This window comes from Vulpes lagopus, chromosome 4 (assembly GCF_018345385.1).
Source record: "Vulpes lagopus strain Blue_001 chromosome 4, ASM1834538v1, whole genome shotgun sequence".
NCBI lineage: Eukaryota > Metazoa > Chordata > Mammalia > Carnivora > Canidae > Vulpes > Vulpes lagopus.
Genome location: NC_054827.1, coordinates 51786323 through 51811014, shown reverse-complemented (window position 1 = coordinate 51811014; position 24692 = coordinate 51786323). Strand labels below are relative to the sequence as shown.

General features: G+C 51.8%; 1 protein-coding gene and 1 long non-coding RNA gene across 5 annotated transcripts; one reads left to right on the top strand and one right to left on the bottom strand.

Moving 5' to 3' along the window:
- Positions 1 to 19: 19 nt before the first annotated feature.
- LOC121489531 lies at positions 20 to 9232 on the top strand. Of its 4 annotated transcripts, none has more exons than XR_005987354.1 (4): positions 20 to 164; positions 2650 to 2858; positions 3012 to 3151; positions 8452 to 9232. It is a non-coding gene; the product is annotated as an uncharacterized LOC121489531 (long non-coding RNA). The 4 variants fall into 4 exon arrangements; XR_005987353.1 differs by lacking the exon at positions 8452 to 9232 and adding an exon at positions 3236 to 3421 and having other exon boundaries at positions 21 to 164; XR_005987356.1 differs by lacking the exon at positions 8452 to 9232 and adding an exon at positions 3236 to 3421 and having other exon boundaries at positions 29 to 160.
- ADCK2 (aarF domain containing kinase 2) lies at positions 4740 to 23659 on the bottom strand. Its single transcript, XM_041752662.1, has 8 exons — positions 22433 to 23659; positions 20597 to 20743; positions 17934 to 18062; positions 16835 to 16930; positions 12582 to 12833; positions 10624 to 10752; positions 9550 to 9603; positions 4740 to 5175 (listed from the first exon to the last, which is right to left on the bottom strand). Exons 1-8 carry the CDS (start codon positions 23366 to 23368, stop codon positions 5035 to 5037), a joined length of 1884 nt encoding a protein of 627 aa, XP_041608596.1. The 5' UTR covers positions 23369 to 23659; the 3' UTR covers positions 4740 to 5034.
- Positions 23660 to 24692: the final 1033 nt, after the last annotated feature.

Sequence of the window (24692 nt, the reverse complement as noted above, 5' to 3'; positions counted from 1 at the left end):
CGTATGGGGGCGGTGTTCTCCCGCCCCGCCTGCCGCCTCCCCGGCCGGTGCTGTGGACTCGCCTCCGCTCCTGCGACAGCCTCGCGACGGCTTCTTTCAGGTCTTCGTTGTTTGTTCTGCAAACTCGAACACGAGCCTGCGCCAGTGGTTCCGAGTATCAGTAGGTGGGCTGGGGGCGGCACACCCTCCCGAGGACCCCGAGCCCCAGGCTCTTCAGGCCGAGGTGGAGCCCGGAAGCTGCCTTTTGGCGTGGCCTCCGGGTTCTGCGGCGCTCCCGTCCCCTGGTCCTGAGCCAGGTCCTGAGCCAGGCGCTGGCCCCTCGGCTTTTGTCTCGTAGTATTCCCTTCTGCGAGATCCTGGATGGGCCCGCTGCTCTGGACACCCTCGCAAGCCCCGCTCCCGCAGATTCTTAGCGTCTTCACTTAGGGCTTAAGAGTTTTCCTAAAAAGTTCTATGTTTGGTTAAATTATAGAGTTAGCCTGCCAGCCTCACACCTTGGAGATTTCAGTTTGAAATGGATCATTTGGGGCAGCCCCAGTGGCCCAGCGGTTTAGCGCCGCCTTCAGCTCGGGGCATGACCCTAGAGACCGGGGATCGAGTCCTGCATCGGGCTCCGTACGTGGAGCCTGCTTCTCCCTCTGCCTGTGTCTCTGCCCCCTCGCTCTGTGTGTGTCTCATGAATAAATTAAAAAAGTATATATATATATATTTAAAAAAATAAAAGGCATCCTCTCAAATAGGGCACTCATCTCAGAACCCAAAAGGAGTTATCCCAACCCTTCAGTGCCAACATGCAACCTGCAAAAAGCAGTAAGGGATGTTTGCCCTTGGAATTCCTAAAGCATGTCTGCCAAAAAAAAAATACATATCACTGCTACACAGTCAAAATAGTTTACCGATTGGGACCCTAAATTTTCTATAGTAAAAAAAAAAATCAGTTTATCGTGCAAGACAAAGGTAAGGACCCGACAAATGGTCTATAAAAACAATACTGCTTTAAGTACAAGAAAGCACTGAAGTTAAAACATGTTTTGTAATTCAGCAAGAAACATGGGGAGAGTGGATGAATTTTAATTCACCGGAACAGGTTTTTGCTGCTAGGAAGGGAAGGAATTACAGTAAATATTTCCTGAGCATGTGCTGTGGGCCAGGTATTCTTTTGGAGGACTCCCACTCAGATGGGGCCACTGATGCTCAAGAGAAGTAAAGTGACTTGTCCAAGTTCATAGAGTTATTAACTGGCAGCCCTGAGGTTTCAACTCGAGATATAGGCTATTCAGAAGGTACAGGGATGGGCAGCCCGGGTGGCTCAGCGGTTTAGCACCGCTTTCAGCCCAGGGCATGAACCCGGGGTCCTGGGATCGAGTTCCACGTCAGGCTCCCTGTGTCTCTGCCTCTCTGTCTCTTATGAATAAAATAAGTAAATAAATAAAATCTTTAAAAAAAAAAAAAAAGGCTACAGGGCACATGGAGAACCATATATCTTGGCACAGAAGGATGGGTGTCAGCTATACTCAAGGCACTCAAATCCCTGTATTTAGGTCTACATTTCTTTTCTTCTCTTTTTAAGATTCATTTAGTTGAGAGCAGGGGGAGGCGCAAAGGGAGAGGGAGAAGCAGCCTCCCCACTGAGCAGAGAGCCTGATGTGGGGCTGGATCCCAGAATCCCAGCATCACCACGGAGCTGAAGGCAGACACTTAACCGACTGAGCTACCCATGCACCCTAGGTCTACGTTTCTGTCCATTAAGTATCCTATAAATTTTCATGCTTATGACTTTGAGTGTCAAGTGTTCAGGGTTTAGCAAATGATCCATTTCATTTTTTAAAAAAGATTTTATTTACTTATTCATAAGACAGAGAGAGGCAGAGACACGGACAGAGGGAGAAGCAGGCTCCTCGCAGGGAGCCCGATGCAGGATTCAATCCTGGATCCTGGGATCACGACCTGAGCCGAAGGCAGACACCCAACCGCTGAGCCACCCAGGTGTCCCTTGAGAGAATGCATTTTAGAAGGTGAGAGGAAGGATGCCAAGCCCTGACCCTGAGCTCTCAGCTGCTACATGATAAATTCCCAGTCAAGTGTTAACAAATTGTGAACAGACTTTACATGATTTTATATATAGCATCTAACCCCAAATCAAACACACCTATTCCACAGCTGGAAATAAGAAACAAAGCAAGGAGGTGAGGGGCGGGAGGACAACTTTTGTTTACTTCATGTTCATTTAATTTCCTACTTTTCAGGGCTTGCTTGCTCTCCCTTTCTCTATGAGTCTTAGAAAGAAGAAAGGAATTCATTTCTCCAGTGGTTGTAGTGACACAGAAGTGAACTTGTACTTTCTACTTTAAAAGGAATTAAGAGGGCAGCCCTGGTGGCTCAGCGATTTAGTGCCACCTTCGGTCCAGGTTGTGATCCCGGAGACCCGGGATTGAGTACCTCACTGGGCTCCCAGCCTGGAGCCTGCCTCTCCCTCTGCCTGTTTTTGCCTCTCTCTCTCTGTCATGAATAAATAAACAAAATCTTTAACTTATATCCAAAGAAGTAGCCATAGCCTTTTCTACTTAAGAAAATGACTTTATAAATCCAGTTTCACCTTTTTAAGATGCTTAATTTAAAAATCAGCAAACAACCTCCTCTTCAATACAGTGTTCATTTTCTGTTGCTGCTGTAAAATTTCCTGAGGACCCGAGGCCCTTAGTCCAGCAGTCCATGAAGAACTGAATCGTGCCAACCACCATGTGAATGAGCTTGGGATCAGACCCACCCTATGGAGCTTCAAGATGCCTACAGCCCTTGCAAAACCCTGAGCAGGGAACCCTGGGAAGCGGCACCCAGATTTCTGACTTGCAGACACTGTAAGCTACTAAGTTTTGTTGTTTTGGGTACATCACTAATACATTCCACAAATGGTTAGATTCAACCAATTGGCTTGCAGGCAAAGGTCAGTAGTGCTGGTGTGGGCTCAGGGCAGCCCCTGCTTTGTGCTTGTACCCCCCCTTACCTTACAGTGTGTGTGCACCTGACACGACAGCCCTGTGTCTGGCCGGAGTGCCCGTGAGGAGAGCCAACGGTGCCACCACCCCTTCCCAGCTACCTAGAGCCACCCCAGCCCCAGTGCCGGACTAGAACGGCCTCCCCTCAGGACTTGGTAAGTAGAAATAACATCTCTCTCTTAGAAAAAACTGTCCCCAATGAACCTCTGTCCGACTAAACCTTAATTCCTTACCAAAAGACAGCAAGGCGGGGCACCTGGGTGGCTCCATCAATGAAGTGTCTGCCTCCGCCTCAGGTCATAAATCCTGGGGTCCTGGGATCGAGTCTGCAGAGTCTGCATCGGGCTCCCTGCTCAGTGGGGAGTCCACTTCTCCCTCTACTGTTCCCCCCTGCTCGTGCTCTCTTTCTCGAATAAATACAGTCTTTAAAAAATAAAGGAGGAATTTTTTTTTTTTAAAGATTTTATTTATTCATGAGACACAGGGAGAGAGAGGCAGAGACACAGGCAGAGGGAGAAGCAGGCTCCATGCAGGGAGCCCGATACAGGTCTTGATGCGGGGTCTCCAGGATCACACCCTGGGCCAAAGGCAGGCGCTAAACCACTGAGCCACCCAGGGATCCCCAGGAGGGGAAAAAAAATTTTTTTAAATCAATTTATCCTTAACTTTTTTTTTTTTTTTAAGATTTTATTTATTCATGAGAGACACTGAGAGAGAGGCAGAGACACAGGCAGAGGAAGAAGCAGGCTCCATGCAGGGAGCCTGATGCGAGACTCAATCCCAGGACTCCAGGATCACGCCCTGGGCCAAAGGCAGACGCTCAACCACTGAGCCACCCAGGCATCCCAATAAATAAAATCTTTAAAAAAAAAAAAGAGAGAGAAATAGAATGGATTTAAAAAAAAAAAAAAAAAAGAAGGCAGCCCTGGTGGCGCAGCAGTTTAGTGCCGCCTGCAACCCGGGGTGTGATCCTGGAGACCCAGGATTGAGTCCCATGTCAGGCTCCCTACATGGAGCCTGCCTCTCCCTCAGCCTGTGTCTCTGCCTCTCTCTCTCTGAATAAATAAATAAATCTTAAAAAAAAAAAAAAAAAAAAGGAAACTGTAGTCTGAATGCTAACGTGAGCAGAGGAGAGCATAAAGAAAATGGCAGAGTTGATTCTGCTCCCATCTGCATTAATCATGTTACCTTCGGGATCCCTGGGTGGCGCAGCGATTTGGCGCCTGCCTTTGGCCCAGGGCGCGATCCTGGAGACCCGGGATCGAATCCCGCATCGGGCTCCCGGTGCATGGAGCCTGCTTCTCCCTCTGCCTATGTCTCTGCCTCTCTCTCTCTCTCTCTCTGTGACTATCGTAAAATAAAAAATAAACAACAACAAAAAAAAAATTAAAAAAAAAATGTTACCTTCTAATAAAATTAAGCAGGAGGTCATCAAAAAACATCAAAAATTACCAAGAAGATAATTAGAAGTACAGCAAAGCTTTCCCGAGGTATACGTTGTGTCTCCAGAGATTTGTGAGTGGTGGTAGCCCTTGTATAAAACCTATAAATAAGTTATACGTGTGCATGCATATATGTAAGTAGATCTATTCCATCAATATAATACATCAAAACCTTTGGAAGCCGTGGGTCTACAGGATTCTGTAACATCTTCCAACCTAAATCTCAGAGTCCTGGAATACCTGGCAGGACCCACCTGATCAGGAAGTAGAGAGGGTTAAAAAGAGAAGAGAGAAAAACGAGAAAACAAAATAATAAGTTTATTTGTCCTCCTCCACAGAACATTTGCTCTGAAATAGTCTCCCCGACACCAGGCCTAGCTTCCACAAGTGAATGGATGCAGGACTTTTCCCTCCCTTTACTTCCCCAAATAACCCAAAGCTTTTCAAACAGATGCCTGAAACCAAGTCAGAGTGAAAAATATTGGTATGCCTTCCATGCATCCCAATTTTAACAATGTTCAAGCTGCCACAGCAGAGGCTGTCGGGATTGGCCTTCAGTTCTGAGATGAACACCCGCTGCATGCCCACTGCTGCAGTCAGCGGGAGAGACCTGGTCCTTTCAGAAGGAAGGGTTTTGCTGCCTCCAGGATGTCCAGTTTGGGGTCCAGTGAGCGGCCAAGTCCCTCCAACACCATGATGGCAAACACAATGGAGGCGAAGTTGCTCTCTAGCTTTACCTGAAACAGGAAAACAGTGGTTCTTTCCAAAGCCCAGTGATCTAGAGAGTATCCATGTAACTGTCCACTCAGGCCTGCTGGGATTTCTACCGTCTACCTAACACTCTTTCCCCTACCCCATCATTTTCCCCTCCATCTCATCTACTCACCCAACCTCCCATCGACTAGAAATATGAACGGAAAGTCTGAGGGATGCCACATGTACTTCTCTAAGGGAGGGTATGTGTGTGCCTGTGCCTGTGCCTGTGTTTGAATGACTTAAAAATAAAACACACTGGGCAGCCCCGGTGGCCCAGTGGTTTAGTGCCGCCTTCAGCCCAGGGTGTGATCCTGGAGACCCGGGATCGAGTCTCATGTCGGGCTCCCTGCATGGAGCCTGCTTCTCCCTCTGCCTGTGTCTCTGCCTCTCTCTCTTTCTGTGTCTCTCATGAATAAATAAAATCTTTAAAAAAATAATAATAATACACTGAATATTCCATGGCTATACCACAAACTATAAATCTATACAAAAGTCATTCTTTAAGATCTGCAGTAGGCTTTCTGAGACCACACACAAGAGGCTTCTGCTCAAACATAGCAGAGCTTCTTCCCCTTTGGAGCCAGGTTAATAGTAATAGCAATTTAAGTGAATTACTCCACTAATCCTCCAAAGTACTATTATCCTTGTTCTAGAGAAAGGAAGCTCAGGCACAGGGTGGTCAAGTGACTTGCTCAAGGCCATTGTGTAAGGTAGAGTAGAGCCAGGATTTAAACCTAGAAGAACAAGAATCTGTTTTTCAAGTGGACAGAAAAGTCAGGAAATTGAAGGCTGACTTGGGGGATATAACCTTTGTTAAAAGTAAAGGGTGTGTGTCTCAGTTAAGCCCTGAAAAGTAGTCTGGGGAGTCAGATGGTGCTTTAACATCGCCGAGAATGCTTTCATTTGGAAGCTGTCTGGTGAATTCTTCAGTATTTATTGTATTCTTTCTACCTCTATGTTTCTGGCAAATATTTTATTAAAAAATTAAGTGCCACATGAATAGACATTTCTCCACAGAAGACATCCAAGTGGCTAACAAGTATATGAGTAGATGCTGAACATCACTAATCATTAGAAAAATGCAACCAAAACCATATAAGATACCACCTCACACCCATTAGGGATGGCCATGATCAAAAAACAGAATAACAAGTGTTGGTGAGGCTGTGGAAAACTGAATCCTTGGGCAGCCCAGGTGGCTCAGCAGTTTAGCACCGCCTTCAACCCAGGGCATGATCCTCTGCCTGTGTCTGTGTCTCTCATGAATAAATAAATAAAAGAAAAGAAGAAAAGAAAAGAGAAAAGAAAAGAAAACTGGATCCTCTGTATACTGGTGGTGGGAAAGTAAAGTCATGTGTGGGAAAGTGGTATTGTGCTTCCTCAAAAATGAAAAAAAATACCATCTGATTTCACAGTCCCACCTAAGGGTAAATATACAAAAGAACTGAAAGTAGGACCTCAAAGAAATATTTGCACATCCATGTTCACCGCAGCATCATTATTCCTAAGAGCCTAGTGGACCCAGCCCAAATGTCCACTGATGGATGAACAAATAGAGAAAATATGGTATATACCAAAATAGAATATTATTACTCAGTCTTGAAAAAGAAATCCTATGACATGCTATAATATGGATGAACCCCAAGGGCAGTGTATTGAGTGAAATTATCCAGTCACAAAAGGACAAATACTGCACAATTCCACTTATATGAGATAACTATTCCCAAATCATGGAAACAGAAAGTGGAATATGGTGGTTGCCAGGGGCTAAGAGGAGGGGGAAATTAATTGGGAGCTGTTCAATGGATATAGTTTCCGTTTTCTAATTTGAGAAAGTTCTAGGGATTTGTTACACAACAACGTGAATATGGTTGACAGTGCCAAACTATCCACTGGAAATGGTTAGGGTATATTTCATATGTGTATTTTTAACTATAATTAAACATTTTTAAGTTTTGGTTGGTTTTTTTTTTTAATTAAACACTTAGGGACATACACCTAGGTGGCTCAGTGGTTGAGTGTCTGCTTCCCAGCGGGAAGCCTGCTTCTCCCTCTGCCTGTGTCTCTGCCTCTCTCTGTGTGTCTCTCATGAATAAATAAAATCTTTAAAATAGGGATCCCTGGGTGGCGCAGCGGTTTGGCGCCTGCCTTTGGCCCAGGGTGCGATCCTGGAGACCCGGGATCGAATCCCACGTCGGGCTCCCGATGCATGGAGCCTGCTTCTCCCTCTGTCTGTGTCTCTGCCTCGCTCTCTCTCTCTCTGTATGACTATCATAAATAAATAATAAAAAAAAAACAAAAAATTTAAAAAAAAAAAATCTTTAAAATAAATAAATAAATAAAAATTAAATACTTAGAGAAGAACCTAGAATGCAGTACTTGTACTAGACACTCTGCCCTTCCATCCTGGGAATGGTAGCCCTAACAGCAAACATCTCAGGAGCTTTAGCCCACTGTGTCCCATGCAGGGGGTATGGAAGGCCATTTCCCCAGGCAGAACACAGGAGGCAGGAGGACGAAGCAATGAGAGTCGGGCTCTGTGGTCAGACTGCCGGCAGCAGGGTCCTGGCACTGCCACAGACCATGTGGCCGTGGGTCTGTTGCCAGGCCTCTTGGCACAGGTGCCTGGCCTTGAGGAATGTTGAGTGGTCTAAGTGGGATACTGAAAACATTTCGCTGACACAGCGAAATGAAGTGCTACAGGGTGCAGAGGCCACACTCCCCGGACACTGCCCTGACCGCCCAGCCGGTCCTTGCGGTGGCCCTGTGGGCTCAGAGAGGCGTTAGCAGATCAGGGTTGCGGACTGTAAGCCTCGGAGACCTGCTCTACAATGTGTGCACCTGAGCCCCCAGGAGTCTATGTTCATTCCTGCTCCTCTCCAGCCCAACTCCCTAGCAAAGATTAAAGCTTTGCCCAGTCCCACGGTGATATTTAAGTTGTTTTTTAAACAGAACAGGTCAAGAATTCTGGAAAGCATAAAGCTTTTCCCCAAAACCTCACCAACAGAGCCAACTCTAGAGTCCGAGCCGGATGCAGACAGTGGCTCTGCCCACGCAAAGCCGACGGGACATGGGGAGTCACCTAACCTTTCCATGCATGTCTCGTGCTCTGCCCATGAGGCCCAAGGAGGCAAGCGGACCACCCTGTGTCATGGCACCGTCTGTAAGACAAAGGCGCTAGGCCAGACAACTTTCTGACTCTCAGTTGTGTTACGATCCTCGTCAAATAGCTGCCTTTCCCATGTTTCATTATCCAGATTGCAGAACTCAAGAGAAACAATGGGAAAGGCCATCCTCAAAGGAGAACCTTCCCATCGCTGCCCGCAACACCTGACACCCCTGGCTGGCAGCTTGACTCTGAAGACTGGCCCAAGACCACACTCCATCACAGGGCAATGAAGCCCAAGGAAAAGGCCAAAGTGAAGAGCCATGAAGCCCCCTCCTGCCATGGAGCCAGGGAAGGCAGCGAAGGCCAGGACAGCCCTGCTGGGGCCTCCAAACACACTGGGACAAGAAGCACCTCCTCCTGGGCCACCTCTGGCCCCAGGAAAGAACTAAGTATGACTTCCATGAAGACTAAGCATCATTAGGGACGTCTGGATGGCTCCATGGTTGAGCATCTGGCTTTAGCTCAGGTCATGATCCCGGGGTCCCGAGGATTTCAAGGTCATGAGTTCAAGCCCCACACTGGGTGCAGAGCTTACTCCATGAACTAATCAATTATTAATGAATACATTTTACAAATAGTGTGAGAGAGTGAACAAACAGGTACCCTCAGACACGGTGGGAGGGTGTACAAACGGATACCCCTCTGTGGGATGGCCATTGAGAAGGGATTACTGCTAAGGACACTCCTAGACATAAACAGCTGAGTGGTCCTTAAAATCAAAACAGTTCAGCCAGCGCCAGCACCTTGAGCCCTATCAATAAGCAGGTACAAAGATTAAATCCCAACATCTAGACAAAGGGATGTTGGAGGTTAAAAAAAAGGTCAAGAACACCAGACCCATAAATAAATAAAATCTTTAAAAATGAAAATAAAAAATAAAGGGATGCCTGGCTGGCTCAGTGGTTGAACATCTACCTTTGGCTCAGGGCATGATCCCGGGGTCCCAGGATCGAGTCCCACATCGGGCAGACTCTCAGACTGGCCCTGGTGAGGAGGGAATCCCCCCACGACTGTGTCAGGACACGGAAGCACCACTCCTCACACAAACAGACTGGGACGAAAATGTTTGCAAGCCTGAAATCCCGTGTAGAAGTACCTCTCTGCGCCCGGTGGCCGCCTACCCGCTTCCCAGATGCCGCCCCACCTGCCTGACCCAGCAGAGGCTCCGCTCCACCAGGGGCCTCACCTTGTGAGTCATCAGTAACTTAAAGACATTCGACAGGAGGCTGGCAACTTGAAGCTGGAAAACAGAAGAAAACCGACTGCAGAGCCCCCTCAACCGCCCCCCTCCCTCCCAGGCCTCCAGGCCGGCCTGGCCTACTGCCCACACCCACCCTCCCCCAACATACACTCACATCCACACTCTCCACCACCATACCATCGCCCACCCCCCCCCACACACACACACACACACGCTGTCAGGAAAGGGGGCTGTCGGACAAATTCCAGAAAGGACTGCATACACACAAGCACGACTCCCATCGCACAGTGAGTTCAGAGACCCCTGCCGGAGTCAAGCCTCGAGGCCTGTCTACTCCCAGTCCACACAGCAATCACATCGGAATCCATCGGATGGGGAGGGCCGGGGTGCCAGCTGCCGCTCCTCACTACCAGGGGGCTATTCCTCTTTCTGACTCACTCCTGCTAGTGTAGACCATGAACTCGTTGAGAAAACAAGTTAGCACTGTGTCTAAAACACAAAGCAGAGGATCCCTGGGTGGCTCAGCGGTTTAGCGCCTGCCTTCGACCCAGCATGTGATCCTGGAGACCCGGGATCAAGTCCCACATCACGTTTCCTGCGTGGAGCCTGCCTCTCTCTCTCTCATGAATAAATAAATAAATAAAATCTTTAAAAAAATAAAACACAAAGCGGGCTTTGGCTCAGGTGTAAATAAAGGACATGGACATTAGCTGTGTCCTTTGGCTGCTCAGGGGCCTTAATCCTCCCTCCCTCCATGCTCAGTTGAGCTCCAGATACAAGTGAAGCAGCAGAATGGCTACACCCCGGACAGAGAGGGGCTCTGGCACTATAAATGTCACTGCCCCGGCGGCCACCCAGAGAAACAGGCGCAGGAGCCAGGGATTCCAGGGAGGTGCCTCGCACCTGGAAGATGTCGGCAGAGGAAAGGTTTGCTCTTTATCTGCCTTAAAACTCAACCCCCGAGACCTCTCCCCATCAAGGTCTCCCTTCGACTGTCACTCTGTCCAAGGGCCAGGGCAGTGGACCCCGCAGCCTCTGCCCCTTGAGCGGCCTGCTCACCTTTTCCAGGGTGATGGTGTCCTTCCTGGCCTGGGTCACCAGCGTGGCCATCTCAGCCTTGAAGCCCTCCACGTCCCTGCACTCGCTGGCCCGGGCATGATGCAGGATGAGCTCAGCCACTCTCTGGCCCTACAAGATGTGAGAGAAAGGAACTTGGTAGAGTCAAGAGGCCCAAAACCTAGACGCTCTGCCCGGATTTCTTCGTATCCTAGTTGCTTCCACCCAAGTTTTCTACCATCCTGCATTTGACCACCCGTCCTTGCTTAATTGTCCCCCTCCAGAACAGCTGGAGCCTTTCAAAAGGACTTTCAAAGTCTGTTGGTCGGTGGGAGCCTACCTGTGCTAATGCACCAGGACAAAGAGCTGTGCTCATCTTCACCTTAAACTGCCACACAGGGCATGGTGGCAAAGCTGGTGTCCTGCCGCACATGCTCCACGAGGCACTGCTGACCAGCCTGTCCCCAGAGTCACCAGGACCTGCCACTGGACTGGACCAGCCACTCTCCTTGTGGGCTCTCTTTCTGCCCGAGATGACCCAGTTTCTGTGCCCCTACCCTCCAACCCTCCCCCCTCCCCAGGGTACCCTCTGACCAGATCCTCCCAGTGCCCCCAAACACCCAAGCGGTCCCTGCCAGAGCCTTTCACCTCCTGCAGCGCCACCCCAGAAGCCAAGCTCTTTCTCTTTGGCTGTGACCTTCCTTCACCCAACCCTGCACAGGGGAACATCCCCCCACCCTCCACTGTGCCTCCGTGTTTAACCTCAGCTCACAGGACACTTTCATACTGTCTCAGGCTCAAGCCTTTGGTTTGTCCCCTCAGAGGGCTCCCAGATAAACAAGGGCTCCCCTGAATTCTGCCTTTATTTTTATTTTTTATTTTTTGAATTCTGCCTTTAAAAAAAAAAAAAAAAAAACCACAGTTCTCCCCTTGCCAGGGTCTTTCTTGCTGGAAATTTCCACACCGGTTGGTGAGAGGGTTTCTTCATTGTCACTCTAGATATAGTACTTTAAGTTGACCTGGTACAGATTGGGCTCCACCCCTTTCCGTAAGTAGTAATTCCTAACCACTTGAGCCCCTCGTAGCCACAGGGTCAGGAGTTAGAAACCACTCCACAGGGACACCTGAGTGGGTCAGCGGTTGGGCGTCTGCCTTTGGCTCAGGGCATGATCCTGTGGTCCCGGGATCTAGTCCTACATCGGGCTCCCTGGGAGGAGCCTGCTTCTCCTTCTGCCTGTGTCTCTGCCTCTCTCTCTGTGTCTCTCATGAATAAATAAATATAATCTTAAAAATATAAAAATAAGGCAGCCTGGGTGGCTTAGGAGTTTAACACCGCCTTCAGCCCAGGGCATGATCCCTGTCAGGCTCCCTGCGTGGAACCTGCTTCTCCCTCTGCCTGTGTGTCTACCTCTCTCTTTCTCTGTGTGTCTCTCATGATTAAATAATTAAAATCTGTAAAAATAAAAACAACCAAAAAACCCACTCCAGATTCCAAGGGATCCTCCCATACTTGGAGAGGAAGTCCTCTGGGCTGCTGCTTCTCATTAGCCTGCTGTCTTGCAGCAAATGACACAGGCCAGGCCAGCCATTATCTAGACAAGAAACTAGTGTTCCCAGTGTCCACCCATATACCTACTGGTGAGGGAAGAGAAGCTACAAGTAGGAAACAGCATTTAGGGTAGAGCCATTTCCTCCCCTAGTCCCAAACCATGAGCTGCTCAGAACAGGTGTCACACATGGGCATCTTGGCACCTTCTGACTGAGGACGCCCTGGATGGCTTCATTTCCTCTCCCCACCTCTCCTTCCTAATCCTTCCCCTCTCACTCTACCCCGCTCGTGTCCATCAGGAGCACCCATGGCAAACGTGGGCACTTACAAGGCTGACAAGGGCCGAGGAGCCCCATGGTTTCCAAGGGCCTAAAAGATCATGCCCAACTCCTGCAGGCCCAGCGGGTCTCACCTGCCCCATTGCCACAGCCAAGAAAACGGCCCGGAAGTTGCTCAGGTCAGTGGCCTGCAGCTCAGCCACGATGCCAGCATCCAGCAGCACCAGGCGCAGCGGGCAGCAGGCAGGTGCCATGGTTGCCACCAGCGTGTCACAGACATCTATTTGCCGCAGCTGTGCCTCCTGACTCCTGGAAAGACCGTCAGCACCCTGGACCAGGATGTTCCCAGGGTGGAGATCTGCATGGACGAAGTTGTCCACAAATATCTGGAAGGAGAACAGTGCGATTCAAGGCAGAGTCAACCCTCACCAGGCCATCGCCACCACCAGGCCATATGCAAAAAAACTTCCAAGGTGACAGTAAGTTCCCAGTGATTGAGTACTAGGGCAGAGAGGTGCACATTTCATAAAGCCTCACTGCTTATGTCAGCCATTCAGAATTTGTACTGGGACAGGTCAGGTTAACATTTTTAAGAGAAAAGTTAATTTCGAAGTAAAGAACATTTTTAAACGATTATAAGGGATCATAAAAAATCGAAGACCAAACTGCATTTCAAAGGACTTACTTTTTTAAAGATTCTATTTATTTTAGAGCCAAAGAGAGTGAGAGAGTGTGAGTAGGGGGAGAAACAAAGGGGGTGGAAGAGAGTCAAGCAGACTCTGTGCTGAGTATGGAGCCTATTGTGGGGCCTGATCTCACAACCCTGAGACCATGACCTAAGCCAAAACCAAGAGTTAGATGCTTAACCAACTGAGCCACCCAAGTGCCCCACAAAGGACTTATTTTTATTCTGTGATTTGAGCAATTAATATTCTAATTAAGAATAATTATCTACAGGGCAGCCCAGGTGGCTCAGCGGTTTAAGCACTTGCCTTCAGCCCAGGGCGTGATCCTGGAGTCCCGTGATCGAGTCCCACGTCAGGCTCCCTGCATGGAGCCTGTTTCTCCCTCTGCCTGTGTCTCTGCCTCTCTCTGTGTCTGTTGTGAATAAATAAATAAAATTAAAAAAAAAAAAGAATAATTATCTGCAGGGCAGCCCCAGTGGCCCAGCAGTTTAGTGCCACCTTCAGCCCAGGGTGAGATCCTGGGGGCCTGGGATCAAGTCCCACGTCGGGCTCCCTACATTGGAGCCTGCTTCTCCCTCTACCTCTCTCTGTCTCTCATGAATAAATAAATAAAATCTTAAAAAAAAAAAAAAAAAGAATAATTATCTACAGGGATGCCTGGGTGGCTCAGCAGTTGAGTGTCTGCCTTTGGCTCAGGGCATGATCCCAGTGCTGGGATTAAGTCCCACATCAGACTCCCTGTGAGGAGCCTGCTTCTCCCTCTGCCTGTGTCTTTCATAAAAACGTAAATAAAATCTTAAAAAAAAAAAAAAAGCGTAATTATCTACCCATTGTTTAAAGATTTTCCCCAAATTTTATGTTCTTAAATTCGTGGAACTACCTTTAAAAAAAAAAAAAAGATTTATTTATTTATTCATGAGAGACACACAGAGAGAGGCAGAGACATGGGCAGAGGGAGAAGCAGGTTCCCCTCAGGGAGCCCGATTTAGGACTCGATCCTGGATCCTGGGATCACGGCCTGAGCCAAAGGCAGAGACGCTCAACCATGAGCCACCCAGGCATCTCACATGGAACCACATTTTTAAAAAACATTGCATAAATCAGACTTCCTGTCCATCACCTTCATCTGGGCAGGGGGAAGTGACTTCGAACCTACTAGGCAGGAAAGAAAGCCCCAGGGACTATGATGGACAGAAGTCAGGTGTAACTCTTTGGACCAGGAATCTGCGTCCTGTGAAAGGTCATCTCTATGGTCAGAAAGCATCAGCAGGGGCAGCTCCGGTGGCTCAGCAGTTTAAGTGCCGCCTTCAGCCTGGGGTATGATCCTGGAGACCCGGGATCGAGTCCCACGTCGGGCTCCCTGCATGAAGCCTGCTTCTGCCTCTGCCTGTGTTTCTGCCTCTCTCTCTCTCTGTGTCTCTCATGAATAAATAAATAAAATCTTAAAGAAAGCACCAGCAGTCCTTCTAAAGGGGAAGGAGAAGAGCCCCAGGGGTAAGGCAGAGAGCTGCTGGAACGGAGGCTCTCCGGGGACTCCTCCTACCGGTGCAGGCTGCAGACCAGGCCACAGAGGGACCCTCCTAGTCCAGGTTCTGGCTCCGAAGGAGGTAAGAGAGGCTGCTGCTCTGGTGAAAATGCTGACAACTAGAGAAGTCAGGGCTGGCACACCTGCAGGATGTGGGTACGCAAGACTGGCTGACTGCTGGCTCCAGGGCCAAACATCCTGGCATGTGGCTGCGTGCCCCCCCCCCCCCCATCCGTGATCCTGTGAGCTGGAAACAGTCATCATCTCCTCAGTCCTGGATGCTGCTTCTCCACGAGCTGCTCTGGCTGCAGCCTCCTCTCTGGCCCAGGGTGCCCTCGGACCCCTGGGGCTGGGGACAAAATCTTTTCCCCACTGAATTCCCACCGTACTGACCAAGTGAACACCCAGCTCTCCTCAGATAATCCCACTGCTCCAGGAGCCCCTACTCTCACCTCTGCCCTGCTCTGGCCACCAGCCTCGGCCCCCACAGCTCCATATCAGTCACGTGGGTTCTTTCCTCCCACTCTTACCACACACCCGGTTCCTTCTTACCCAGATTTTGCACACTCATGCTCTCTCCTGCCTACAACATGCCATCCATCCCCACACAACCTCCCTATCTTCTTTCTTTACACCTACACGGGAGCTGCTATCAATGCTGGGTTGCTACTATTACCACCAGTGATGACAGTGAAAGCTAACACTGCCAAGAGTTCACTATGTCTTTTTTTTTAAAGCTTCTTTTTTTTTTTTAATTTTTATTTATTTATGATAGTCACAGAGAGAGAGAGAGAGAGAGAGAGAGAGAGAGAGGCAGAGACATAGGCAGAGGGAGAAGCAGGCTCCATGCACCAGGAGCCCAACGTGGGATTCGATCCTGGGTCTCCAGGATCGCGCCCTGGGCCAAAGGCAGGCGCTAAACCGCTGCGCCACCCAGGGATCCCTAAAGCTTCTTTTTTTTTAAGATTTTATTTATTTATTCATGAGAGACAAAGAAGAGAGAGAGGCAGAGACACAGGCAGAGGGAGAAGCAGGCTCCATGCAGGGAGCCTGATGTGGGACTTGATCCCAGGTCTCTAGGATCACGCCTGAGCTGAAGGCAGCGCTAAACCACTGAGCCATCCGGGCTGCCCCCCTTTTTTTTTTAAAGATTTTATTTATTTATTCATGAGAGACACACACACACACACACAGAGAGAGAGAGAGAGAGAGAGGCAGAGACACAGGCAGAGGGACAAGCATGGGACTCGATCCCGGGACTCCAGGATCGCGCCCTGGGCCGAAGGCAGCACTAAACCGCTGAGCCACCCAGGGATCCCCTCACTATGTCCTTTTACGAGTGTCATTTTCATTGCTCACTACTGCAAATCTAACACTTAATTAAGTGCCTGGCACAGAACAGGTACTCAATAAACACTGCTGAATGAATGAATCAAGTACCACTGAACATGCGATATCTTCGGCTCTTTGTCTAAACTTTGGGCAACGTGGGCACGGCCTGAGTCTTGCCCCCCACTCTTCCCACAGCACCTGGCACAGTGACAGAGGGCATGCCACCAAGACAGGATTTAACAGAAAGCTACAGAATGAAGGGGTGTTTTGGTAGGTTCGGCTATTTCTGGAGCAGAATCTCTTTTCTTTTAAGATTTTACTTATTTATTCTTGAGAGACATAGAGAGAGAATGGCAGAGACCTAGGCAGAGGGAGAAGCAGACTCCTCGAGGAGAGCCCAATGTGAGACTCGATCCCGGATCCCAGGATCACGACTTCAGCCAAAGGCAGACACTCAGGGACGCCTGGGTGGCTCAGCGGTTGAGCACCTGCCTTTGGCCCAGGGCGTGATCCTGGAGTCCTGGGATCGAGTCCCACGTCAGGCTCCCTGCATGGAGCCTGCTTCTCCCTCTGCCTGTGTCTCTGCTTTTCTCTCTCTCTCTTTCTCTCTGTGTCTCTCATGAATAAATAAATAAAATCTTAAAACAAAACAAAACAAAAAAACAAAGGCAGACACTCAACCACTGAGCCACCCAGGCGTCCCTGCACCAGATTCTCAACGTGGTGGCTGGCTGCTTTGCTTACCCTCCCACCCATGGCAGCTGACCAGCATCTCTGCATCTCCCCACATGCAAATTCAACCACACACGGGGCCAGAGCACCCTCTCCAAGCCCATGAGCTCACCATCTTCAGGAGCATGTTGATCCCCAGCCGGGCAATCTTCTTCTTCAAGTCAACAGGAATCCCCGCCTGCTGGTAACTGGACACAGGCACACTTTCCTTTAAGGAAGGTTAGGGAAGAGACAGCTTTACCCCGGGCGGCCGGCCCAATGCCCTGCTCCTCATCCCCCCGTGACATACTGGTGCTGCCTTCCCATCCCTACTCTTCCCAAAGAGGTTTTCCTTCCTTATTATCCCTGTGAATCTGTCACCCACAAGTTACTTTTAACCTATTTGCTTCTCCCTTCTGTTACACTTCTCGAATGAAAACCAGTCCTATAGGTTTATTACAGAGGAAACCTGTGCCTCTGCCACCCACAGGTAAGAGATGTTCTAACGTCGTGAGAGAAAACGGGAGCAGGCCCCAGGAGAGCTAGTTTCTGATCAAGAATCAGCCAACAAGGACATGAATGAGCTCTGTGACCTCGAACAGGAAAATGGAAAGGAAAAAAGGGGAGAAAAAGGAGAAAGAGGAAAGTAAGTAAGCATTTCGTACAGGTCAGTTATTAGGCAGAGCACCCATTGCAATAGATCTTGTTATTCCTCAGCAGCAAATAGAAGAACTAAAGCCCAGAGAGTTTAGATAACTTGCTTAAGGTCACAGCCAGTAACGTTGGGCCATTCATGTCACTTCCCTGGATCTCACGTTACCAGTTTTATAAGAGGCCAGACCAGGCAACAGCTAAGGCCAGTGATGTGACACCAATACTTGTCAGGCACTTTCTCTGTGCAAACTCTACTGAAGGCATTTTTCTATCCAATGTCACTGACTCCTGGGACAACCCTGTGAGACAGGGACAGGCGCCCGCTGTTGTACACGAGGGAACTGAAGTCACCAGCAAGTAAAATGGAAAGACTTCCAAGTCCAGGAAGTCTGAGGCCACATCCAGGCTGCTGGGCACCTCCCTACACTACCTGCCCGCCTGGAGTCATATCCCAACTCCCCTCCACTGTAGACAGTAATCCCATGCTCCCCTGGCTTTTGTCTTTTCAGATGGAAGCCTTCAGGTGCAGATGGCCCAGCTGTGAGCGAAGGGCACGGCCGGAGGAAGCCCTCACTCACCTCGTACGTTTCCACCAAGACATCCCTGGTGACAAAGGGACGCAGAGGGGTGGGGAATTTGACAGAATTCACATTCAGGAAGTTGCACTGGAAGTGTTCTAGATTCCGAGCTTCATAACGCAGGTCGATCTAGAGGGATGTGGGGAGAAAGGATGCCGGGTAATGATGGGGGCCCAGGGATGGCAGCGTCGGAACTGCCATGTCCACGCGCCTCCCCCCCCTCACCCCCCCACCCCCGCCTCCCTGCAGAAGGCCTCGGGAGACCCGGGCGAGGTGCTGCCTAAGTCAACTCCTGGAAGCTACAGCTGCAAACCCCCTGGTGGCACCTGGGCCGAGCTGCCTCCCCCTATTCCCTCTCCACTCACCCCCGCTCCGGCCCAGGGGCTTCGCTCCAGTGCTCTGCAGTGGCCCCTGCCCTCTGCCCCCTAAACCCACCAAGCTCTCCGCTTGCCAGACTCAAGGGACCACTCCCGTCTTTATCCTAATGACCTCTGGTACTGGTGCCATGGAGAACCCCTTCTTCCCCAACAGCTCTTCTCCCAGCACCTGCCGTTCACTTCCCCCATGATCCTCCCCTGCCTCCAACCACTCCGTCTTGGTCTGGTCTCTGGGCCTTCCTCCTGTGTGCCCCACTCGTGCTGATGCTGCTGGCCTTCGCCAGCCTGCGCTTCCCCCCCATGCCCTCCTGTCCTCAGCTAGCATCTCCTCATCATAGGACCTCGTGAGAGAACCGTGGCCAGACCCCGCTACCAGGTCCACACTTCTCTTCAAGCTGTCACTTCACAGCAGCCCAGAGCCCCCTAAAGTCCAAGTCTAAACAGAATGCACCCCACCCCCGCCCCTTGCAGCCAGTGCCCTGGGAGTCACTGCAGATTACTTCTTGTCTCTTGGCCTCCACACTGGACCACCAGGGCTGCAGCCTCCCCACTCTCAGATCCTTTCCCCACTCCACCCCACTGGGCTCCCACAGTGACTCACCACCAGTCCCCCGAACCCTCCCAGAGGCACCTGACTGGGGCTCCCTGACCCCCATATTCCCTCTAATCCATCTGCTGGTGCCCCCCTACTACCTGCAGCATGAAGTCTAAATTCATGGGGGTGACATCCACAGTGGCTCTCTCTCAGATCCACCTCTTGTGCCTCCCGTATCTTCCATGGCCCAGAACTCTAGCTTCACCCAGTCTGCACAGTCTGAACATCCCAGCCTGCCCCCACGCTCCCCCTGTCCTTGGCCTTCCTTATTCCCTCTAATGGGAATGTTTTTCCCCTACTTGGTCCAACACCACACACCTTCCAAGACTCAGAGTGAGCTTGGGGAGCCTTGGCCCTCGGGACAGATGACCTCTTCCTCTCTTGGGCCCCAGCTGAACCCAACTGAACCTGCAGAGACTCCTCCAGGAGTATCTCCAGGATACACTGCAAATGTTTACGGGTCAGTCCCCCTCTGCCCACTACACCTTCCTTATGGATGAGAAAATCTCGTTCATCACCCCATGATGTCTATCAGACTTCTAGAAGGGGAATTGAAGCTCAGATGGGTAGGACTTGAGAGTAATGCAGAAATGGTTGTGGGAATAGAATCTCTTATCTCACTTTTAATCCTTTGTTATTGAAACATTACTGAATAGCATCCAGCAAAACTTTCTAAACATTAAAATGCATCTCTGGGACCTAAAACCTTACATCAGAGGACATAAATGAGAACTTAGCACATTGCTTCTGAAAGATAGCCAATTTCTGCACTGTCCCAATGCAGTGTAATTTCTGCACAGTAAGCCATTGGGGTTTGTCTTCTTGGAGCTGTGACTGGCCCAAGTGTGCTCACCAAGTCTGGCTACTTCGACAAGTGTTCCAAGGGTCCTGGACAGGGAGGAGGTCCTTGTCTACTCAAAAGCCCTGGAAACGGGGATTCCTGGGTGGCTCAGTGGTTTAGCGCCTGCCTTCAGCCCAGGGCATGATCCTGGGTATGCAGGATCAAGTCCCACATTGGGCTCCCTGCATGGAGCCTGCTTCTCCCTCTGCCTGTGTCTCTGCCTCTCTCATGAATAAATAAATAAAATCTTAAAAAAAAAAAAGCCCTGGAAACGAAGTAAAGGCACAGTGTGCAGCTTCGCTAATTCTCCTGACCCTGGAGTTGGGTGGCTCCTGCGTGTGGCACAGGTAATGCTGCAGGCCCCAGCACAGTCTCAGCACTTCCCTGCCAGGTACTAAGGAAGGCAATTTCCCAAGCACACCTGCAGTTACATTGGGTCCAGAGCCTGTAGGTTAAGCTCTGGCCTGTAGACTAAGAAGGCTCAAGATCTCTTAGGAGATTGTCCAGTCTCCTTCCCATGCCACACTGACCCTAGATGACACATGTTGAAGATTTCAGTGCCTAACTTGGGAGGAAACTGGGTCCCTGAATAACTATGGAGTAGAGCTCCCTCCCCCTTCTTTGGATCACCTGCAGGGAACTTTGATATAAGCAAGAAACAACCTGATGGCATTCAGCCTCTGAGATTTGGGTGTTCCTCATCCTGCTGGTCAGCATCACCTAACCCTGACTACCATGCCACACTAGCCATGACCTACTAGGAAACTACTCATTGGTCCGGCATTTGCTAAACAGCTAACAGCAAGAACTATGTAAGACACAGTTTGCAACTGAAGGAAGAGGACTTTACCTGATGGACCATGAGCTTCTCAAACTCCTCCACAATCTCAGGCAAGCTAAGCCACTTGATTCCTGGCAAAAGCGCAAGGACTCGGCTGCCCATCTTCATCAGCAGCAGGTCCATCTGCACCTGGGACAGCAAGCCGGGGTGCAGCACCTGCCAGGAGGAGGCACAGTGAGACAGGGAAGGATCAGGAGGGCACGTTCACCCCGACAGGACTGCCGCCCAAGCCAGCTCCTCAGCAGAACAGAATGCTCTGCTCCTGCTCCCTCATCGCTGAGGAAATGCCAGGGCCAGCGTCTCTGCGCTGCACTTAGCTTTGCTGGGAAGAAGAAGTGGGCTTTTCCTTCCAAATACAGTGAGTTTAGGGCAGCTCGGGTGGCTCAGCGGTTTAGCACCGCCTTCAGCCCAGGGCGTGATCCTGGAGACCCAGGATGGAGTCCCATGTCGGGCTCCCGGCATGGAGCCTGCTTCTCCTGCCTGTGTCTCCCATGAATAAATAAATAAATAAATCCTTAAAAAAAAAAAATACAGTGAGTTTAGGTCAGTGGTTCCCAAACACTAGCGTGCATCAAAGTGACCATCGAGTGCCTGGTGAAGATGTAGACGACCAGGCCTCCTCCAAGACCTATTGAATCACTGATTGTGGGGTTGGAACCAGGAATCTGCATTTCACTGAGCACCCCAGGTAACTGAGTCAGGTAATCCAAAGCCTGAGTCAGAGAAGGATCTAGAGTCACAGCATCCCAGCAAGGATGCACTGAGGTGGGATGAAAAGAGTCTGCTTTGAAATGCTTTTTCCTCCTACAACTCATTCTCAGTCTGAAACTGGCCAAGCTACTCAACTTTTCAGCCTCCTCTTCCACTTTTTAAAACATGGAGATAGAGGCACCTGGGGGGCTCGACCAGTTAAGGGTCTGCCTTCAGCTCAGATCATGATCTTGGGATCCTGGGACCCAGCCCCTCATCGGGCTCCCTGCTCTATGGGGAGCCTGCTTCTCCCTCTCCCTTTGCCCCTCCACACCCCTCAAGCTCTCTCTCTCAAATAAATAAAATCTAAAAACAAGAGCAACAAAAAAATCCCATGAAGATAATAGTCCTTGCCCGGCACATCCTTTCAGGAACATAAATAAATAAAAATAGGGCAGCCCAGGTGGCTCAGCAGATTAGTGCCACCTTTGGTCCAGGGCTTGATCCTGGAGACCTGGGATCGAGTTCCACGTAGGGCTCCCTGCACGGAGCCTGCTTCTCCCTCTGCCTGTGTCTCTGCCTCTCTCTGTGTCTCTCATAAATAAATAAATATTTAAAATAAATAAAAATAAATAAATAGTCACAAGTTAAGCAAATGCCTACCTCAAAGGCAGCTAGTACAGACTAAATAATGCACCTACCATGACTGGTACACAGCTGGCATTTACTCCTTTTGCCTTCCACAGAGCAGAGGATATTTTGGTCCAGTGTTCCCCAAACATGCCTGATCGTGGGAATCACTTGAAGCATTTATAAAAACGCAGGCCTCAGGCTCCTCCCTTGCAAAGTATGATTCAGTAGGTGTGAACTGAGGGTTGTTTCTGAGGTATGAGAGAGCATCAGAGGTACCTGCTTCAGGGGTCATGGGATCATGCTGAATGGGGAGGGACAAGTGTGGAGACAAAAATGATGGAGCCCATGGGGATCCCTGGGTGGCTCAGCGGTTTGGTGCCCGCCTTTGGCCCAGGGAGCAATTCTGGAGTCCCAGGTGAAGTGGAGTGATCTGCAAATGGGGGTTCCTGAGCGGGGACAGCGCTGTGGGGTCAGTGACATTCTAGAGACAGGAAGGGCCAGCTGAGACATCAGAGCACTTACCTTCACTGCCACGGGGATGAGGTGATCTGGCTTAGGTTGGTCGGCAGGCACTGAAGCCTGAGTCATGACTGCATTTGATCCAAGCGGGTCAGATTTAGGAAGGAGCAGCCTTTCTAGAAGTGACTGGTCGGCAAGACTTCCTTGAAACCTCCACCCCTTCCCCAGGTGTCCGAAGAGCTCCCCCAGCCTCCCGACTGCCCCAGCTTCTGAAGAAGGCTGCAGGCAGGAGGCCTTCGCAAGTCTCTGGACGCTGTCATCCTCCAGGAAGACGGGATTGGCACGCGCTTTATACACCTGGGCCACACAGCCTGAACCCACAGGCTCCTTCTTCTCAAAGTGGAGGACCCTCCCCCAATCCTCCCCAAATGCCTGGCGCAGGAAGTGCTCGGTGTGAGTCCAAGAGTGTGGGGTCACCCGGACGTGCAGCTTGGAGAACTGGGCACAGAAGGCCTCAGAGAAGAGATCACGCCGGGTGCTGGCCCACTGGCCCAGTTTGATGTATGTTGGGCCTGAGGTCTCGGTGGCTTTCAGAAGCAGGTAGAGCCACAGGCTGGAGATGCTGGGAGCCAGGTAGGTGAGGGGGTAGAAGAGAAGGAGCGGGAAAAATTTCATCAAGAGAGCCCCAGCCCGGAGCCACATACGAAGGTGCAGAAAGAGGCATCCCAGCCGCCCCTCTTGGGAGACGCTGTGCAATGGCCCATTTTCGGCCAGGTCACTCCAGTCAACTCTTCGCCGGCGCCCGCCCTCAGGGACCCCTTCACCAGTGTCCCCAGAGGCTGAGATGAGTTTGGGTAAAGTGCCAAGCAGAAGCCAACAGAGTCTGGTATTATGGGAGCTCCCAGATGATCTTAAAAGGCCGAGTTCTTTTCTGAGCTCAAAACCCCTTAGGTGCGACAAGCAGACCCTGACGGACAAGCGCCAGGGGGTCACCATCATCTCCCAGGGGTCCCTGGCCTAGGCTGCCTGCTCTCGTCTTAATGGGCACCCATCTACGTTCACCCGTCAGGCAAGGCTGACCCGAGTCGAAGGCCACGGCTGAGGATGCCACACCTGCGGTCGTAGCCGGATCCGGCCGCGCTCAGACCCCGCGCACTGGCTCCGACCCCGCGTGCAGGCTCCGGCCCCGCGTGCAGCCTCCGGCCCCGCGTGCAGCTCCGGCCCCGCGTGCAGCCTCCGGCCCCGCGTGCAGGCCTCCGACCCCGCGTGCAGCCTCCGACCCGCGTGCAGCCTCCGACCCGCGTGCAGGCTCCGACCCCGCGTGCAGGCTCCGACCCCGCGTGCAGGCTCCGACCCGCGTGCAGGCTCCGACCCCGCGTGCAGCCTCCGACCCCGCGTGCAGGCTCCGGCCCCGCGTGCAGGCTCCGACCCCGCGTGCAGCCTCCGACCCGCGTGCAGGCTCCGACCCCGCGTGCAGGCTCCGACCCCGCGTGCAGCCTCCGACCCGCGTGCAGGCTCCGACCCGCGTGCAGGCTCCGCGCAGCCGGCTCCCAGTCCTGCCCTGCAGGGCGCGCCCCCGAGGCCGCGCAGCCCGCCCTGCGTCCCGGGTCCACACCCCACTCCCTCCGGGCCCCTCGCCCCACCCAGGCCCAGGCCGGCGGCGCCTTCGGGGGCTTTCAGGGCCGCACCGACCGTGGAGCGGGAGGGGCCGAGCGGGAGGGGCCGAGCCAGACGCCGGGCCAGGCCCGGGGCGGGGACGCGACCTGCGGGGCCGGTCACCCTCCGGGCAGATCACCCGCCCGGGCCAGAGCGGGAGGGGCGGGGGTGGAGGGGCCGGAGGTGAAGGGAGGAGGGAGGGAGGGAGGGAGGCGCAGCCGGGACAGAGGGTGGGGGGCCGGGGCAGCGCGCACCGCCCGAGACCGCGCGGGGTACGGGGTGGGGAGGAGCGGGGCCGGGAGGGGGGGCGCGCAGAGCCGGCGACCGACGGGAGAGCGGGGGAGGCGGCTGGGGAGGGCGAGGGGAGCAGGCAGGGGCGCCGTCCGGAGGCCGCGGAGGGCACGCGGAGGCCGGGATCCGGCGCCGAGGACGCCGCGCCCGCGTCTTCCGGGAGCGCCCTGGCCCCGCCCCCGCCGCCCGCGGCCCCGCCCCGCCCCCCGCCGCCCCGCCCCCCGCCGCCCGCGCCCCGCCCCCGCCCCTTAAAGCGGAAGCCGCGAGGACGCCCGCAGCCCGCCTGGCCCTCGGCTCCCGGATTCCATAAGCCGATTTAACGCAAAACGCAGAGGCGCCCTGTGTGCGCTCCCCTCCCCGTGCCTGTGTCTCCACC